Below are 17,759 nucleotides of genomic sequence, written 5' to 3'. Positions count from 1 at the left end.
CCTGAGTTGGTTCCAATATTTTGTACAGCCTTGTAATCCATAGACGAGGCTGTGTAAGCGATGCCGCTTTTAGATGTTGGAACGGCAAATCCTCGGCATCGCGTCTTGGCGTCTTGAAAGCTTTCCCGACACTTGCAGCTTGAAGCTTTGCGCAGTGTCAATCAAGTCAGTATTTCCAGGATCTCATACCACATTCTGTCGTCAAAATGGCCTTCGCTTGGAAAGCAGCAGGTCTCACGTATGTCTTGCTCCGTGATCCAGGTCCGCAACGCAATTGCTGACCATGCCAGCTACAACCGATACCTCGCAGTCGCTGCCAGAGTCGTCCGAAGATCTCTGAAGGAAGGACCGAGATTACAAGCCGAGAGAAGAGGAGAGATGGACTTGAGATTTGCAAAATGGCAGGTCAGTTATACAATTTCACCACCCGTCACGAGGATGCATGACTGACGACAGGGGAACAGGGCGGGAAACAAGGAGACAACCACAGCCTGGCTACTGCCAACGCTAGTGCCATGGCCGAACATGCAGCAAGCGAAGCCAAATAAGTGAAATCATGATGCGTCATTAGAGGACTGCGATACATGGGGGAGAGAGTTCAGGGACGAATCGATGCTACAAAGCCTGTACATAAACATAGGGAAAAAAGGACTTCGTTGCCAAACAATGGATTGCTAGCCCGGAATGCTGCACCTGACATTTCGTGGAGTAACTGAATTTCGGACTTTGGATGATCGATCATTTCTCGTGTAGACGTATATCCTGCTGTAAGATGATTTCGTGGTGAATATTGTCGAGGGTGCGTTGTAAACGAAACGAGCCACTGCGGCAGCAGATCAGACAATCTGGTGAACATGATCGTTCCCCGCGGCAGAAATACTCGTACATCTTCCCACGTCTTGAAATTTCTCCCAGACACAACGACAACAACAACCCTCCAAGGTGGCCAGGGACGGCAGAGGCCATGGTCCAACCTCAGGTCATCCACCCGAATGTCGAAGTCAATGATATAACGAGGCAATTTCGCAGTGCTGTGTCAAGTTTGTCTAGTCTCACCCTCCCTAGAGTGCTTTCTAACGAGTCACGTATAGCACTCCTACCAGGCGCACTGGTTAAAGATGAGCACTTCACCCTGTTTGAGGCCGTCAGCGCCTTGGAGGTGAGAATCACGGGATGTTGCTCGGTGGTATTTTTCAACTCATGCAGCACATAGATTGGAGACCCGAAGATGGACAGCGGCTCAGTGGCCTTTGACCCAGATACTGAAGCCGAGTTCGACTTTGCAGCGACAAGTTCCCCCGAAGAAATCCTATGGCTGATGGACGAGCTGTCCTGTCGCGAGGTAGGCTATCGTCCGACGCCATTCCATTGCGACAGTGTGTCTCATGTGCTTTGATGTAGGTCGCCTGGCACAAGGGCCATCCATTGTCTCAGACGCTCTTCACTTCGTTACATATCGAGCGCCTTTTATGGCCGGAACCGAAGCGACTTGCTGATGCCCGATTCTTCCGCGAACATTCACCGGCGATCCCTTCGTCTTCCTTGCTTGAAAACGTCTTCCGGCCGTTTTGCCTGGGAATGATCAAGGCCTGTGATCTTGTTCTCGAAATGGTCATGGGTTCACATTACTACGAGGTAAAATCTCTCTCCCAGCCTGATATCAACCCCAGGTATCTGGGCGTGCGCCACTGACAGAACAACCAGGAAGAGGACTTTGCAACCCAGATTTTCAATACACCACTGCTCCACATATTCCAAGTGGATGAAATTCTGAGCGAGTTGCAGAGAGCCAAGCTGTTTCTGACGCAAAGCGAACTGGGCAGCGACGTGAGAACGGCATTACTGGCACGAATAGAGGTTAGAGGCTCCTTTCTCGAACTTCTCCGGACCTCTTCGACCTGCGAGCGTCCAACTGCGGCTCTTATCAACCGATGCATCTCCCTTCTCGGTGAGATCGAGGCCACCACCGACCTCGGCCGGTGCGTTACCGTTGAAGCTTTCACGCCCAAAACCCAGCGCAAACTCGCGAGTAGCGTCCCTCCCCGTCCTATGGTCGCCATTGCCCGCGCCGACGCCTTTCCCTTCTTCCGCCGCCTCATAAGTGGCATATACACCGCATTCAATCTCCTCGACGTCTCATTCAGCGCCGATCTCCTCATCGCATACCACCACTTTATGGCCCAAGAGAACCAACCGGCCGTTTACGTCCGTTCCCTGGTCCAGTCGTTCCTGTACCTGGACAACTCCGTCCTGGGACACTCGACCCCCAAGGAATTCATCTTGCAAGACTTGCGCACGCTGGTCTTCCCCGTCCACCCTCTCCTCTGCAACTCCCCCAGCGAGATATTCACCGACCGACAATTCGACGCCGCCACCCAATTCGACATCTTCATCGAACGCACCGCCGACTCGTTTCTGAACCTCTTTCGCGCCTTTTGTCTCAACCGGCCCCGAGTGCGTCGCACCATGTGCCACGCCGTGCTGGAGTGGGACCAAATCCAGCTCGAGGCCGAGGATCTCGATGGCCAGATCCAAAGCGCCTTTGACGAGCGACCCATCCCCTACACCGAGTCCGGTGACGACGAACCAACCTTCTCCTACAGCCTCAGCAGCTGGGTGTACCACTACAAACTCATCCAGCTCCGCACCATCGTGCAGATGGGCTTCGAATTGTCCATCTACGCCCCTCACGAGTTCAAGCTCATGTACTGGTACTTGTCCTTTTTGTGCAGTACTCACATGCACCACCTGGAACGAATCAGTCACTTTGTGTCGTCGTCGTCGTCATCCAAATCGTCACAGCACCAGCAACAACCACAACGCCAAGAGGCCGTCAAAAAGACCCTGAGCCGCCTCTACAGACTCTTCACTTGGCTCAAAGCCACAGACTCCCTCGCAAAGTCTCTCCACCGGGTCTTTGTCATCCTCGAGCGGCACAAGTTGCTCGTCAAACCCAGATTTCCTTACTCGTCGGACGAACTGAGGTACGAAGTACGCATGCGGCCGTTTCGACAGCTGTCCATCCCGCAACCCATCGGTGAGGACGTGGCGCGACAAGCCTCCTCCCTCGACGGGCTCGGCGACCAGGAAGTTCTCGACCAGGCCGCGGCGATGAACCAAGTCTCCAGACGTGCTTGGGAAGAAGTTTTGAAGCAGTCTTGGCACTCGGAACCGTTGTTGCGTCCATCGTCGTCGTCGTCATCACAACAACAACAACAACAACAACAACAACAACAACAACAACAACAACAACAACAACAACAACAACAACAACAAGGCGCGCCACGGTCAGAAAATCTTTCGGAAGACGTGGTGGAACAGGAATGGACCAAAGACGTCAAGAACGGTATGAAGTCGTGCATCGGCACCGGCATCGCCATCAGCACCTTGACCAAAGCCCTCGAGGGTGGCGGCACCGTCATTGACCCGGCGAGGATCAAGGTGGATTTCCCCGTCGTGGGCGAGCGCGAGAGGTGGCACGTCGCTTGGGTGGTTCCCAAGATTAGGTCGGTGGTTCCTTCTTGAACAAAGTGGATGACCCAACGATGCCTGAGAATGACCAAGTCGATATATATATATACAGACAGTACTTTTGGTACATGGTAAACACATACTTTCCTCAAAGACACTCTCTGTCCCGGTACAGTAAGGATCCGGCCAGACAGGTCATGTACACCATGTTTTGATGTCCTACGTCAAGTACCTACTGTTTACCCAAGATACACATGGTTCATTTTCAAGAGAAACCACAAAAGTCGCCAGGCCTTTTTCATTCAAGACTCTTCATTGACTTGTAAAACTATCCTGATTAACTAGTTGGCCGAGCAAGTAGTTAGGTGCGTAGGTATGTTTGGCGCAATAGGTCTACCCATGTAGGATATACAAGGCGACTGAATTGATAGTCCGCAAACAGAATAAATCGAGCCATCCGTCTGTCGCCTTTGCCAATTCTGTCTGCGCACACACACCTCCACACATTGCACTCGGTACCCACGGAACAAACCCCTGGCAGGATAAATTCATCATCATGACCATGGCCATGTAACCACGACCACGACATACGTTCGGATACGCACCTCTCCCCGTGTGCGTGTGTGTTCCAATTACTTGATGTTCTTACTCCCGCATAGACAGACGTATCTTCATGTCACCAGCAACTTGCTCATCAAGTGCATCGCGGTCTTTGCTCTTTCTCTGACATTGATGTCCGGGTCACCCTCCAACTTCCTCACATGTGTCACGTAGCCGTACCGTTGCAACTCCTGCGCACGTTGTTTGCACGCCGCACGTTCACTCACGTCGTCCTCGTACGTCAGGTTGATGGCGATCCAGCAGACTTGGGCACGGACTTCGCGATCCTCGTGGCCGGAAAAGGAGAGGACCTGCTTCATCAAGGCCTGTTGGCCGGTGATGAGGTTGCGCCATTTGGGCTCGCACGCGCAAATGTGAGCGAGAATATACAGCACCTTGACGACAATCGTCGTCGGTGCAGGCGTGGAAACATTTTCCTTGCGTGTTGGCCCGGCGAGCGTGCGCGGGCGAAGTCGATCCAGCATGATGCGGAAGAACTCATCCTGACCCATCTCATCGAAGATGTACTTGACGAGCTCAGAGGCATTTTCGCCGCAGAACAAGTTACGTAGAAGATCGAGGAGTTGAGCCTGGATCTCCGTGTCATCTTCTGGAGTATGTCTCATATTGAACCCGTGTTGATCGAGACCTGCATCGCCAACCAAGCTTGTAGGTGGCAGTCGGCTGCTGTCACCGGATCCTTCGCTCATTACTATGTCGTCGGGTTTGTCGGCGGCAGAAAACGTCCGTTGGGAGCCGGGGAGAGGGGGATAATCTCGCTCAACCAAGCCAATCACTTCACCCTCGGGAATGTCGCCAGGGTTGGTCTTGATCAAGAGTTTGATCCAGCTCGGACCGAGTTCATCGACCACATCTTGCTTCAGCTTCCTGCTCGAGTTGCATACCAGTTGTTTCAGTGTCCATAGTGACTCAAAACGAAGTCGTGCATTGGCCGAATGTGCTTGTTCACATAGCTTTTTCACCACACTCGGCTCAAGCACGCTTTCTTTGGCCGGACTGAAGTCGATTGCCAAGTTGGCGAGTACCTGGGTGGCAGCTATTATTACTTCGGGGTTTGTCGAGCTCATGAGCTTGATGATTGGTTTTGTGACTTCAGCTTCAATGATCTTTGTCCTCAAGGCTTGAACCGAGCGTGTCAGCACTCGTACGATACCACAAGCAGCCATAAGAACAGGCGCAGAGTTGCCATTGATCTCCATCTGTGGGTCGTCAATGTTTTCAATCTGGTAGAGTTCCAGAGACAGTAGAAGGTAGTTCAGCACCCCTTGGTTGCAAATTTCTTTACGATAGTCATCGTCGAAAGGTGCAATCGCGGCCAGTGCCTGTAGACACCCTTTACGATACTCCATTTCCCGCCTGATAGCCGGGCTTGGGGCATGGCCTCCGAGCTTAGTCGCAGATATCGAGACATCTGCATGAGATTCTTGGGCCTTGCGAGGTTGCCAAGGCTTTGGTTTTCGCCCGGATGTGTTCTCAAAAGTTGACTTGAGGCCTGTCGACAGAGTTGCGATAGCACCTCCTTCCACTGCCACTCTTTGCATGTCAGGGTCGTCCATAATGAGTACTGCAAGGACGGCAGGTATTTCCTTTGCATAATGTAAGCCATTCCCTAGGTATACCCCGTTACCTTGCCGCACGGAGTCCGACTTGAGCACGTCGACCTCAAGCATTCGCGTAAGAATGGGCACTAGCAAGGAAGTAAATGACGTGCCCCGTTCCTTCTTCACGAAATTTAGACTGTATAGATGGACAAGTAGCTTCGCTGCCAGCATGCGCCTCCTTCCTTTTGAAGCACGAACCATATATAAGAGCCAGGAAATCACCGAGCTCTCTTCGAGGTCATCTGTATCAGGCTGTTCCGCACTTGGTTGTTGAAGATTTGAGGTAGCTGGACGGAATGATGCTCGGCGCTTTGGGATAGCGATGCTGGACCCCAGGGGCGGTAAGGGAGGAAAAGGTGAATTCGATTTTTCGAGCACAAGAGTCAAGGGTAACAGAGGATCAAATGGCCCTTGTGGGCATGAGCGAGGCACGGCTCCTCCAGAGAAATAGGCAGCTCCTGACGGAGCCCGTCGGATATCGAAGGGTGCAAAATTGTCCTTAATATCGGGAAATACGACTTTGATGGAAGGGTCGCTTAAAAACATTGCTGCACGTTCTGCGGACCGCTCGATCAAAAGGCAGATGGCCTCCAGGACGGGGGATAGGTGAGCAAAGGGCGGAGCGGGATCTGGTAAAATTGAAAAGACGCTGTTGTCGCTGTCCAAAGCCTCTGAACCGGGCGGGACCAGGCCCTCTGCAACCACAAACGATGCCAGACGAGCAGCCAATATTGTCAGCATACCAGTATCTACCAAAGCTCGTTTGTGTTGCTCCGATGTCACAGTTTTGGCGAGCACAGCGAGCATTGCATCGCATGCCTGCTGCGAGGAGAGAGTGTCTCCTGCAATTCCAACGATTCGCGTGGTGCACTGGATATATTGTTTCGAATATAACAAATCTGCCAGCCTTCCATCCTGCACCCATTGACCAGGGCTAGAAGGTGGCATGTTTTCGGCGACAGCGTTGAGACATCTTAGGATCGTGAGGATGGTCTTGGAACTCCGAGGCTGAAGGAGGCACTTGAGAAGACTTTGCAAGATATCTGTCTCGAGGATGGGCTGGACAAAGGAAGGGCCTTCTATATAATTTCATTAGTGACTGGGAATGCCATTTGTGATATTTCTTTACCGTGAGCAATGACACACAGCACTTGCGCAGCATGCGTAAAGATCAAGTCGTTGTCATCAGTAGGCGGAGTAACGATGAAATCAGCCAAAGCTTTGTCCAGCAGATGAAGGAGACCGTGGTGAACGTAGTCGATCTTGCGGGAGAGATGGCCACTGACTTCATACTTGATCCTCTTCAACACCTGCGACACGGATGCAGTATCGGTGGCAGTACGCAGGTCGCCGAGAGTCTGCAACAGGGTCGTTGCACCCTGCGAAGAGAAGGCCATGCGGAGGCTGCAAAGAGCAGATTCATGCGGCGATGATGGCTCCGTGCATAGTGCGTTCGGAGTACAGAGTAGAGTACGAAGTATATGGACGAATAAGTGCGCTACGAGTATAAAAAAATGATGGTCCGCAGCCTGGGGTTTTCGAGTATAGACGAAGTACGTAAGCAGAGGGAGAAAATGGAAGGGTGAGCGACAAGTTGTTGGTGTGTAAATAAGGCTGTGTAAGGCTGATGAGGCTGCAGCTGCAAGGATTTTCCGGGGCTACAGATCCCCTGTAAATTAGGTAGCGAGAGCCCCCAGAGCGCCTCCCATGGAGCCCCCGGGTTGCCCACCCCAAAAGGTCACCTAATGTTGGGTAAATCATGCCTGAAGCACCAGGCTCAACTGGGAATGCGGCTCCATCACCATCGTGTACCCTTTGTATCTAGGGAATCTTTGTGAAAAAGTCTGTGCACAGGTGCCTACCTAGGTAGATATCCAGGTACGGAATCGTAGGCAAGCAGGGAATACATACTGTAATCGGGTCATTGCGGTGCAGGGCCGAGATTCCCTTGGAAATATGCAGCCCATAGGCGAATCTCTGCCGCGCATTTGAGCACGCGGCTCGGTCTGTGTGCCGATCGATATTTCACCTCATCTGCTTCTTCATTCTCCCGCCTGGTGCATTTTTGACACTCAAACTGACAAGCACAAACTACAAACTACAAGTAGAACAACCTTTTCGGCGACGATATTTCTATTCGCAGCATCGCATCCATTACGTCTTCCTCGTTCGAATTCTTCCTCCGGATCCCTCTTCCGGGGTGCGCATTGGCTGTACCGCTGCGTGCGATGAAGGCCACTGCTCCGTTTTTCCCTGGCTCGCGCTTCACAACACCTTGACTTGATATGCTCATTTACCTTCGCCTTTCTGGCCCGCAGCTTCACCCTCGACATAAACCATGCTAGCGACCTCTCCGTCGCCTTCTCTATCCGCGTGTCACCACGATCCTACAGCCTTCTCTCCGCGGCATGCGGCGCAGTATGAGCAATCTTCCTATGCTGCAAAGTCTGCCTCTGCCTCCGCCTCCCGCTCCTCGCTGAACGATCAGTCGGCTTCTTCTTCTCCTCCTCCCGCTCCTCGAAAGTCTCTCTTCACTCCTCCCGACACCTCGTCCAGACCTCGTCGATACCCTAGCTCGAGATCTCTCGACAACTACGCCGCCCCTCCACCCCCACGTGCTACAATGGTGGACGCTGGCACGCAATACTCCCCGCCCGGACCAAAAGCGCCCTCACCACCGAGCACGCATGTTCCTACGCCCACGATAGCACACCTGCAACTCTCGGAAAAAGAAGAACTGAGATCTCGAGCCCTGGGCCGGGATGATCGAGCCGCCCCACAAAGAAACACTTCTACACGACCACCAGATGCTACCTCCTCTCTCCCCAAACCAAGCGGCACGCCTGGGCAAGGCGCACTGTCACAGGGCAAGCGGTCTGCAGACGGTCCTGCCGCTCAAAGCCCTCCTGCCGCTGCCAATGGCGACGTGCTACCCACCACAGACGTACAGTCCCCCGTGAAGAAACACCGCCCAGATGCCCCTCCAGCACGCATCATGCCCCTTCTCTACCAGAATTGCAACACCCGCGATCTCGTCGTCCTGATATCGTCCATGCTCATGGAACTGATACGGTACAACGACGCCATCCCCCTGCGTGAAGGACAACTCACCCGCTTCCACTCCCGAGCACCCCCTGGCATTTCCGTCCTCGACTACCTACAACGTCTGACCACACACGCGACACTATCTCCACCCATCTTACTCAGCGTGGTATACTATATCGACCGATTGTGTGCCTTATACCCGGCCTTCACCATCAGCAGTCTGACCGTGCATCGTTTCCTCATCACGAGTGCCACGGTGGCGAGTAAAGGATTGAGCGACTCGTTCTGGACGAACAAGACGTACGCCAGGGTGGGCGGAGTGAGCATGAAAGAGCTGGCCTTGCTGGAACTGGAGTTTCTCACTAGAATGGAGTGGCGCATCGTCCCCAAGCCGGAGGTCCTGGTGGATTACTACAAGTCGTTAATCGAGAGGAGTGATCAATATCAATTAGAGGATGAATGAGTTGGGCTGGGGAGGAAGAGGAAGGGACGTCCTGTCGGGCTGTTCACCTCTACATGAACATGCGCACATTGGCCACACCTTTTTACCTTTACGACTTGTCTATCCCCCCGTGGCCTTGTTTTTACGTTACGAATTTTATGATGATAATACCACGAGCACAAATCCAAAAGGTTTTGCACTGCATCCAGCCAGACTAGCTAGCGTTACGGATTAGGCAGAAAAATCTATAAGATCATTGCTATATGGATAGACCACCTTTGAGATTGGCCATGAATGACTTGCTGTGCCCAAATACGTTTGAAGTCGATATGTCACAGGTTTTGTTTGTTTCGCCACAGAAACGTCGAGCAGATGGGAATCCGTAGTTCGTGGTCGGCCATTGACTCACTATCTACCACATAAGTTTACGGATTACGGGGCTTTTGATACCTAGGTATCTTCTGGAATGGTAGATGGTGGAGGGTTTCCTTTTTTCAATCTCGAGCCAGAAGGAATTGCAAAAACAAGAAGGAAACCCCCCAACAAAGGCTCGCAAAACGCTCAACGTTCAACGCTCAATGTTCTTCAAAGATACACAAGGCTGCATCCACCACGCTCAGAATCACCCTCAAACTCCCATCGCTGTACTCGGTAACGGAGTAAAAAGAAGTACCTAGGTAGTGTACCGGTCGTAGGCAAGAAAAAGAAAAAACATCCGATCCTTCGTGACGAGGTGAGAAAGTAAGTACCCTGATGTTTGGGGTCTGACGAGGATACTTTGTTGGACGTAGGTACTCCATAAAACTAAGGTATGGATTCTTCTTCCCCCCCCCACCAATCACCCATGAACAACCAAAAGTGACCCAGCCTTGTATCAAAGTACCTGTAGGTACTAAACAAAGAAGGAAGGCGTGTGTACCTAGGTAACGTGTCCTCTGTACTCCGTATCACAACCGATCAAAAATGACTCTCAAAGACTACAGATCCACCATGTGTGTGTGTGTGTGTGTGTGTGTGTGTGTGTGTGTGTGTGGACAAGTCTGTCTGTCTGGCTAACTAGCCAGAAGGACCTTTTCTCGACGGGGCCTGCTTTTCAGGCTTGTCAATCATCTCGACAAACTTGGCGGGTGTGCAGAAATAGATGTGGCAAGAATTCTTGACGTTATCGTTGGTCCACTCTTCATCGACAAGGGAAAAGTCCCTGTAGTGTTCGACGTGCATCGCGGCCCACCCGACGAAATACTGCACCAGGATCTCGTCGCGCGCCTGCACGCGACTAGCTGCCATTGATAATGGACGACGAGGAGGGGGAGGCTCTGTATCGTCCGCACCATCAGGTTGGTCGTGGTCGGGGTTGTGGTCACCACGGTCGTCGTCGTCGTCGTCATTGTACCCAGGGAGGTCACAAGGGACCGAGACCATGAAACCATGCTCTTCACCCGGCTCTTCGGCCGCGAGCCACCAATCCGGATCGTCCTTGGTCGCGGCGTCGAGGTTCGCGTGAGCCTGCGTGTCGAGTCGCTGCAGCACCTCGAGGATGCCGAGATACTGGTCTTGTGTCGATTTCTCGGCCTCGTCGTCATCTTCCTCTTCCCCGGCCTCTTTCTCCTTTGCCCCACGTTCAGGCTCGAGCAGGCGTCGGAGGATCCATTCCCGCGCGTCCGGCACGAGTCCCATCTTGTGCGTCTGCACCTTGCCACTCCCCTTTTTCTCGAACCATTTCATCATGACCAGCACTTCCGCGGGAAAGTCTAGCAAGCTGCTCTCGGTGATGAACACGACCGTGCCTCGTGTGAAGATCCTGTTTAGAGCGACGTTACCGCCGCCACCGCCGCCGCCACCGTCCGTACACTCGTCGGCCCCGGAAAGGGAGGCGTTAAAACCGACAAGACCTCTGGACAGATGGGAAGCGAGATTCTTCATGGTGTAGTAGACGGGAGACCCTCGTCGGAACAGCACGATACCCGACTTCGAGGAAAGCTCCGTCCGGAAGTCCGACCACGCCTCTTTCTCATCGTCGAGGAAGATGGCTCGCTTCCGGACATCGTGCACGAGAAGCCACTCTTCGACCGCGCGCGCTTCGGCAGGATGAGACTTTGCAAAGGCAATGTAAAAGATCTTCTTCTTCCTGACCTCACGGTCGCCCATATTCCCAAGGTCCTTGAAGTTTGCGGAAAACGATACCGCCGGTGCTGCTGCCCTTGTGTCTGATTTGCTCACCATCCCATCGTGCGAGTCCTGTCGAGGCTGGCCCGGGCTTTGAGGCGTTCGAAGCGACCTTGGTGAACGTTCACCGAAATAAGGGGACCTAGCACGGACTAAGGTGCCGGACGTTTCTACAGTGAGGTTGGAGTCCTCCGTATCTCGCCGTGTCGTTGCAACGGCTTGTGCTTTTAGGGGAGGAAGTCTGCAGGAAGATGTCGGAAGTGAAGCCGCAGCTACGGGTCGGGGGTTGACATCTTTATCCTGGGACAATACCCAAGTCGCCAGGTTCACGTCATGGTTCTCGTTCCTAACGAGGAGATGGAGTCGGGAAACCAACCCTGGCACTGGTATCGATCCGAGGAACTTCCACGAGGGCGCTCTGCATGAGTACAAGACTACCACAAACCCGGGCGTGGTAGATCCAGGAAACTCCCAGACAGCGCAAACATCTTGTGTCTCTAGGTGCTCTGCCAAACTCGCAGTGCTAGATTCCGTGTCTTCATACGGCTGGATCAAACCCAGGCCAATTTGAGTTGTTAGCTTCGAAGTTGTTATGTTAGTACTGGAATCCGTATCGCCAACTATGTAAGGAAAGAAAAGAAAGAAGAAACTCACATTTGTTCTAAAAGAGACGAACTTGGCTTTGTTCATCACACATTGCTCTTGAAAGTGAATCACCACATCATGCCCCTGCTTGGCAGCTACGAATTTAGCGACGAGCCAGCTTGGGAAACGGAGGACCTTGAGGCGCCCGACAGAGTGACTGCCATAGCGCAGAATAAAAACTAGCTCTTCCCCCTGCTGACTCCGCCCATCTCTGACAGTGGCTGTCTTCATATTTTGTCCATTTCGCACTGGCATCGACGATACGCGAGCTGGAATAGATAAAGGTTGAGCATCGCTCTCTGCGGCATCAGAACGCCGCCTTGAAGGCGTGGCGTTTTCTCGTCTTGCGATCGATGCTATATTCGTGATGAAAGTGGACGGTTGCGAAACAGTTCTGGAGAAGTTGGGTTTCTGTTTTGTTATCTCGGGCACCGACGTGCGAGAATGAGATTCCGCGGAATGAGGTGTAACATCAGCAGCCACGGGCCCATTTTCAGTGACCTCATCAGTGGCTGAAGTTTGAAACGAGGTGAGCTCGTCCCGGCCAGCTATAATAGAAGGAACGGAGCTAGGTGGCTGCGTCCGAGTAGAACTATCCGCTCTATCCTTAACAATTTCGCGAGGAGGACTTTGCGGGCCATGCGTTAGCGCCATAGGGGTTGGCCGGTCTGTATTGAGCACCATAGTTGGGCACGTTGGTCTCGAGGTGGGGTGCTCTGGAGGGATATTCCGAACGACAGTCGTCGCCAGGACCGGTGGCGTGCTTGGGGCCTGCGGACAGGTGACTCCTGCCAAATGTGCCGAAGGAGCATGGAGGAGATCATTGTCCGCGCCAGTATTCACCGTCTGCTCCAAAGATGTCTCAGGCACGAAAAGAGGCGATTCATCGCATGCATCGAGTGGCTTGTCCTGGTACTGATCATCCTTGACCTTTGGTAATTCAAATTCGATGGGCGCTCTAAGTTCAAGTTTCGATATATCTGGAGTTGCTTCGCGCCTAGCATGCTTCTGGTAGTTGTTCATGTGCCTCAAAGTATGGAAACGGTCACCAATATCGAAATGGTCTCTCTTGGTGTTGATCAACAATACCTTGCCGGAGCCTTGTTTGGGAATCCTGCTTGCTATACCCTTCTTGGAACCAAACGTCGGGATACGAGATAAGGAGGCTTGTGTACTAAGCTTTCCCGATGTCTGCTGGGTCGTCGCTTGCGTAGTTGTCTGCAGCTGGTGTTGCTCCACTGAGAACTCATCTGATCGTGTTGATGACTTTTGTCGTTCTGTCGAAGTGTGCTGCGATGAAGGGACTCTTCTCACAGCGGAGTCTATTGTGGAGTCCAGAATATTATCATTGTCTGAAGGGCTGTCTTCCGAAGATAGATGCCTTGCCTTTTTGGCCTTTTTGGCCCTATTTGCCCTTTTTGCCCTTTTTGCTTTTTTGGCCTTTTTCTGTATCTTATATGCCTTCATCTTGGCCTCTACTTCCGCAACTTCGGCTTCGTCGAGGTGGTCACCGTTGGCCCATTGCAGTTGCCACTCGGCCAGAGTCTCATCGTTGAAATTCTCCCTAGGCTCCCAGGTACAATCTTCATTCTGGTACCCCTCCCATTTCGCAAGGTAGTATGTTGCTCCATTTATAGTCCGCGAAGCCAAGATTCGCTCCAATGGGTACTCCCTAACTTCAATCTCTGAGGGCTTGAGATCGTCAAGAGTGGCCATGTTGACGGTCTCGATACGTCAATACGCAGGCAGTAGTGAAAGCAGGGGAGTTTGCAAGGTGGAAATAGAACAAGCCAGAGCTGGGGCAGAAGCGATGAGCAGAAGAGCAGGAGTAACGTTGCAGCGACCTTTGAGTCAAGCATGATTGCTCAATCCTAGCAAGCCACAGAGTGGAACAACAGCTTTCGAGCCTGTTGTTCTTGTCTCGGATTTCAAACCTTTCGACATTCGCCTTGTCTGATGCACATTCGCCTTGTCTGCTGTGTAGTGTCGTTAAACAGTATGTGAAGGGAAGTGAGACCGACCAATGAATTAGCATTTCAGCGCCAAGATGATTCACGTGACTAGATGCTGGCCATGGGTCATCAGATTGCGATTCCAGACAGTTGAGGCTCCCATATGTCCAGCCCGCAAACCCTGAGCCACTCCTAACGACGTGGCCCGATATCACATCTGTCTCTCAATTCAACTACATCCACCGCGGTCAGACTACTGCTGAACAACGCTCCTGTTGACGAGTCGCGCGCCCATCCACCCCTTTGGACGTCCTCACGTTCTGACACCCTCATTTTCGTTGCCTTTAGAACCCCTCCCCTTCCCCAGATCTCAACATGGCAAACGACGAATACGATTTCTTGTTCAAAGTTGTCCTCATAGGGGACTCAGGCGTAGGTAAATCCAACCTTCTCAGCCGGTTCACCCGAAACGAATTCAACCTCGATTCCAAATCCACCATTGGCGTCGAGTTTGCAACCCGATCAATCCAGGTCGACACGAAGACGATCAAGGCTCAAATTTGGGATACTGCTGGACAAGAAAGATACCGAGCCATCACATCCGCATACTATCGAGGTGCTGTCGGTGCCCTCCTTGTCTATGATATCAGCAAGCACCAGACGTACGACAATGTGACCAGGTGGCTGAAGGAGCTCCGGGACCATGCGGACGCCAACATTGTCATCATGCTGGTCGGGAACAAGAGTGATTTGCGACACTTGCGCGCCGTCCCAACCGAGGAGGCGAAGCAATTTGCCAGTGCGTACCCGATCATATATCCACGCGGAGTAGTGAACAATTCTGTTGACACAAATACACACAGGCGAGAACAATCTATCCTTCATCGAGACTTCTGCCCTTGATGCTAGCAACGTCGAACTTGCCTTCCAGAACATCCTTACAGGTAAAATTCCCTTGCCCCTCCCTATGTGTCTCAATGCCGCTAAACATTCGCAAATTTAGAAATCTATCGGATCGTGTCGAGCAAGGCCCTCGATCAGGGTGACGCGGCGCAGGCACCGACTGGCGGCGTGAAGATTGACATGACCCCGTCAGGGACACCGGATGCAAAAGGCAACAAGTGTTGTTAGATTTCAAACCACCTTTTCACGAAGTATCGGGGAGCACTGGCGTCGTCCAACAAACATGAGGTTGAGTACATGTTTTGATGCGAGCATGAAACCATTGAAGGCTTCATTTTTACCGATGGGATGGCTTATGGTAGTGAGTTAATTCGGGCAATGCAAAGAGTCTTAGAGAAAACATTTCGCTCTCACCAAAGTGTTCCCTTGTTGTTTCTCCTTGATGTATGGCCTGGGCTACTAAGACACTCGATACCGATCAAACGAGTGGATGTGCGTCTTTTTTAAAGGCGTCGATAGCGGGAAGAACATCTCGTATCAATGGCCCTGATTCCGTCTATCATTCTAGGTCTCAGTTGATGGTCTATCTAGCACAATGCCTGCCGTCCCCTGCCAGATGGCCTCCCGGGTCAACTGCACATCCACACCACGAGTATGCAGCACCGCCGCCCAATCGTGAAACAGCATCGACCCGGACTCGAAGAAACATGCATCGCCGGTCTGGGCCTCGACATACTTTTCCACGTCCGCCTTGGACACCGCGTTGTCGTAGAGCCACAAAATCTGCGCCGGTGAGAATTTCAAGAACGACTGCACCAAGTAGAAGCTGTGTACGTCACTTCCCCACCCCGACATGTGTTTGTGCCGGAGTTCTTGCACCGAAGGTTTCGTTCTGTCCAGCACCGTCATGTCGTGAGAAGTATGGAATATGTCACGATACGACCCGCGTACAGATCCGTGGTAGCTGCTGCGGTCGAAGGAGGTGTGCAGGGACGCGTGAGGGACGTGCCCGTGGAAATGTCTCGCATCGTCGGGCATCCTAGACCATACCTCTCCATCCGTCGGACAGATTTCTGTCGCCACGACTTGTTCAAATGTACAGCGTAGATCCTCGAGCTCGTACAGTTCCTCGGTGGGCCACGTGCGGAGCAGTTGCAATCGTTCGTTCGATGGTATCATGTCGAAGCGCAACATGCGTCCGAAGCGGCCGTGGAAAGCCTGTGTGTAGCTCCAGAACCGGTACACGGCGCGGCGCAGTCTTCGTGCTTCCGTGTCGTCGAGGAACCTGCGGGACATGCTCTCCGCCTCGGTCCAGCGAAAGCTGGGGTATAACGTGACAAGGCGTCCCGCTGTGCGTCCGACAGCGGCGGCTTGCGTCAACAGAGCGAATGAGAGTGGCGGGGTGCGCCGAACATGAAGCATTTGATTGTCGTTTTGGGTCAGGAGTTGGAGTATATCATCGAGCGGGCCCATCTCTTTGTCTAGCGCGCTGAAGAAAAGGGAGAGCTTTTGCGACTTAGGAAGAAGGTCATGGAAGTAGCGGCATGTCAACGACAGGTTGATGATGTCGGACACTGAGGTGAGGGATTCGTAGATGTGGACCATGATCTCTGGAGCGAGGTCTTGCATGGTCATGGCCTAGTAAATATTAGATTGCTGTTGTTGCCCCGGGCCATCGCTCTGGAACTCACGATTTAATAGATTTAGATGTCAGATAATTGAAACCAGGGGGGAAATATGAAATATGGAAAGCGACACTCGGCAGCTATATCTTGCTACCACGAATCCTGGGGCCTCACAGAGATGAGACCCCGGCATTGGGGCTATCATGATTGAGAGTGAACTTGGGAAAGCCGTTGGAGGTGAGCAGAGCAACGATGCTCTCGATACGAGAGCGAGACCCTGACGCCTCCATCGTGAACAACGAGGTCCGATGCAAACTTCAAAGGTCGAGGAAGATGTTGATGGGAGGTCCGCAGGAAGATGAATCACGAACTAGTTGCCTCGTGTTCACACCGCTGCTCACCCAGGCGACTACGAGTTACGGAGTTCCGCCAATCAAGTGCTCCGACTCCGTCCATATCACGTGAGCGTTCAGCCTCGTCAGCCAGAAGCATCATTTTGATGTCGCCCGAGCTGCCTACGGACCACCATAAAGCAAGGTAGGTGGGTAAGGAGGATCCCTACCTCTACAGGGTGTGTACCCTTTGGGTCATCTCAAGGCTTTTGGTGGTTCCGACAAAAGGGGGAGGGTTGAGTGGCGTACGGAATGCCGCGTGGGCCCAAAAGAAACAAATCGTCCACGAATCATTCATGAATCATTCATGAATCATTCACGAATCGTCCCTCGATCGTCCAGAAAGCATGGATCAGCCATGGACGTCAATTATGCAAACGTCTCCAGGTGATATGAGGATGCTCCCGAGTCACAATAATGGCGATCACATATAAAGCCCAACATGGCTCTCAGAAGTCACCATCGGCCTGCTCGCACACCATCTCTTCCTGTTCTCCTTCTTTGTCCCGAAAACGGTATTCGGAAAGCCACGGACCGCACCTCAGTGGAATGCAACTGGTTTCTTTTGTTTACTACCGAGTGGTTCTCACTGCCGCTTAAAAGCCTAACCCTGCGCACTCAACCATTCGAACTCAGTTCATCCATTCCACCATGTACCCAGACTGGCCCGAATCAGAAGCGGACCTGATGCCGCCACCGCAGGTCGATGGACCCAAGTTGAAGGCTTTCAAGTTTTCTCGTGCACGAAAGATCGATTTTCTCGAGTATGCTGGAGCAGGGACACATTCACAGGTCTTCAAAGTCAAGATAGAAGGAGAGATCTATGCTCTCAAAGTAGTAAGTTGAGCTCTCCTCCTCCTCCTCCTCCTCCTCCTCCTCCTCCTCCTCCTCCTCCT

The 17,759-nt window shown here is 52.5% G+C and overlaps 8 protein-coding genes across 9 annotated transcripts in view; 5 read left to right on the top strand and 3 right to left on the bottom strand.

Moving 5' to 3' along the window:
• The first annotated feature begins 144 nt into the window (after positions 1–144).
• Positions 145–717, top strand: PV06_09021 (uncharacterized protein). The gene is made up of 3 exons (XM_016410423.1): positions 145–238; positions 291–405; positions 465–717. The coding sequence occupies exons 1-3, from the start codon at positions 207–209 to the stop codon at positions 546–548; spliced, it is 231 nt and encodes a 76-aa protein (XP_016259445.1). The 5' UTR covers positions 145–206; the 3' UTR covers positions 549–717.
• Positions 718–922: 205 nt separating this feature from the next.
• On the top strand, positions 923–3,561 carry PV06_09020 (the record flags this gene model as incomplete). 2 transcript variants are annotated; one of them, XM_016410421.1, is made up of 5 exons in its annotated part: positions 923–1,040; positions 1,092–1,159; positions 1,214–1,342; positions 1,402–1,635; positions 1,705–3,561. In XM_016410421.1, exons 1-5 carry the CDS (start codon positions 965–967, stop codon positions 3,523–3,525), a joined length of 2,328 nt encoding a protein of 775 aa, XP_016259443.1. In that variant the 5' UTR covers positions 923–964. The 2 variants fall into 2 exon arrangements, with proteins under 2 accessions (XP_016259443.1, XP_016259444.1); XM_016410422.1 differs by lacking the exon at positions 923–1,040 and having other exon boundaries at positions 1,159–1,342; positions 1,705–3,525.
• Positions 3,562–3,801: 240 nt separating this feature from the next.
• PV06_09019 (uncharacterized protein) lies at positions 3,802–7,217 on the bottom strand. Its single transcript, XM_016410420.1, has 2 exons — positions 6,823–7,217; positions 3,802–6,772 (listed from the first exon to the last, which is right to left on the bottom strand). The coding sequence occupies exons 1-2, from the start codon at positions 7,088–7,090 to the stop codon at positions 4,143–4,145; spliced, it is 2,898 nt and encodes a 965-aa protein (XP_016259442.1). The 5' UTR covers positions 7,091–7,217; the 3' UTR covers positions 3,802–4,142.
• Positions 7,218–7,740: 523 nt separating this feature from the next.
• PV06_09018 (uncharacterized protein) lies at positions 7,741–9,417 on the top strand. Its single transcript, XM_016410419.1, has one exon. The coding sequence runs from the start codon at positions 8,032–8,034 to the stop codon at positions 9,199–9,201; it is 1,170 nt and encodes a 389-aa protein (XP_016259441.1). The 5' UTR covers positions 7,741–8,031; the 3' UTR covers positions 9,202–9,417.
• A 732-nt stretch (positions 9,418–10,149) lies between these two features.
• Positions 10,150–13,863, bottom strand: PV06_09017 (uncharacterized protein). The gene is made up of 2 exons (XM_016410418.1): positions 12,001–13,863; positions 10,150–11,925 (listed from the first exon to the last, which is right to left on the bottom strand). The coding sequence occupies exons 1-2, from the start codon at positions 13,705–13,707 to the stop codon at positions 10,237–10,239; spliced, it is 3,396 nt and encodes a 1,131-aa protein (XP_016259440.1). The 5' UTR covers positions 13,708–13,863; the 3' UTR covers positions 10,150–10,236.
• Positions 13,864–14,110: 247 nt separating this feature from the next.
• PV06_09016 (uncharacterized protein) lies at positions 14,111–15,368 on the top strand. The gene is made up of 3 exons (XM_016410417.1): positions 14,111–14,742; positions 14,807–14,887; positions 14,947–15,368. The coding sequence occupies exons 1-3, from the start codon at positions 14,319–14,321 to the stop codon at positions 15,072–15,074; spliced, it is 633 nt and encodes a 210-aa protein (XP_016259439.1). The 5' UTR covers positions 14,111–14,318; the 3' UTR covers positions 15,075–15,368.
• Positions 15,254–16,815, bottom strand: PV06_09015 (uncharacterized protein). The gene is made up of 2 exons (XM_016410416.1): positions 16,538–16,815; positions 15,254–16,484 (listed from the first exon to the last, which is right to left on the bottom strand). The coding sequence occupies exon 2, from the start codon at positions 16,479–16,481 to the stop codon at positions 15,411–15,413; it is 1,071 nt and encodes a 356-aa protein (XP_016259438.1). The 5' UTR covers positions 16,482–16,484; positions 16,538–16,815; the 3' UTR covers positions 15,254–15,410.
• Positions 16,816–17,149: 334 nt separating this feature from the next.
• PV06_09014 (uncharacterized protein) overlaps positions 17,150–17,759 on the top strand; it is a 2,062-nt gene continuing 1,452 nt past the window's right edge. The window contains exon 1 of the mRNA XM_016410415.1: positions 17,150–17,700. Within this exon, the coding sequence (XP_016259437.1) occupies positions 17,515–17,700 (186 nt within the window). The 5' untranslated portion in view covers positions 17,150–17,514. The remainder of the gene's footprint in view (positions 17,701–17,759) is intronic.

This window comes from Exophiala oligosperma (genome assembly GCF_000835515.1).
Source record: "Exophiala oligosperma strain CBS 72588 unplaced genomic scaffold supercont1.9, whole genome shotgun sequence".
In the NCBI taxonomy this organism is placed as follows: Eukaryota; Fungi; Ascomycota; class Eurotiomycetes; order Chaetothyriales; family Herpotrichiellaceae; genus Exophiala; species Exophiala oligosperma.
The sequence above is the reverse complement of the archived record's forward strand: the minus strand, read 5'-3'. Positions and strand labels throughout refer to the sequence as shown.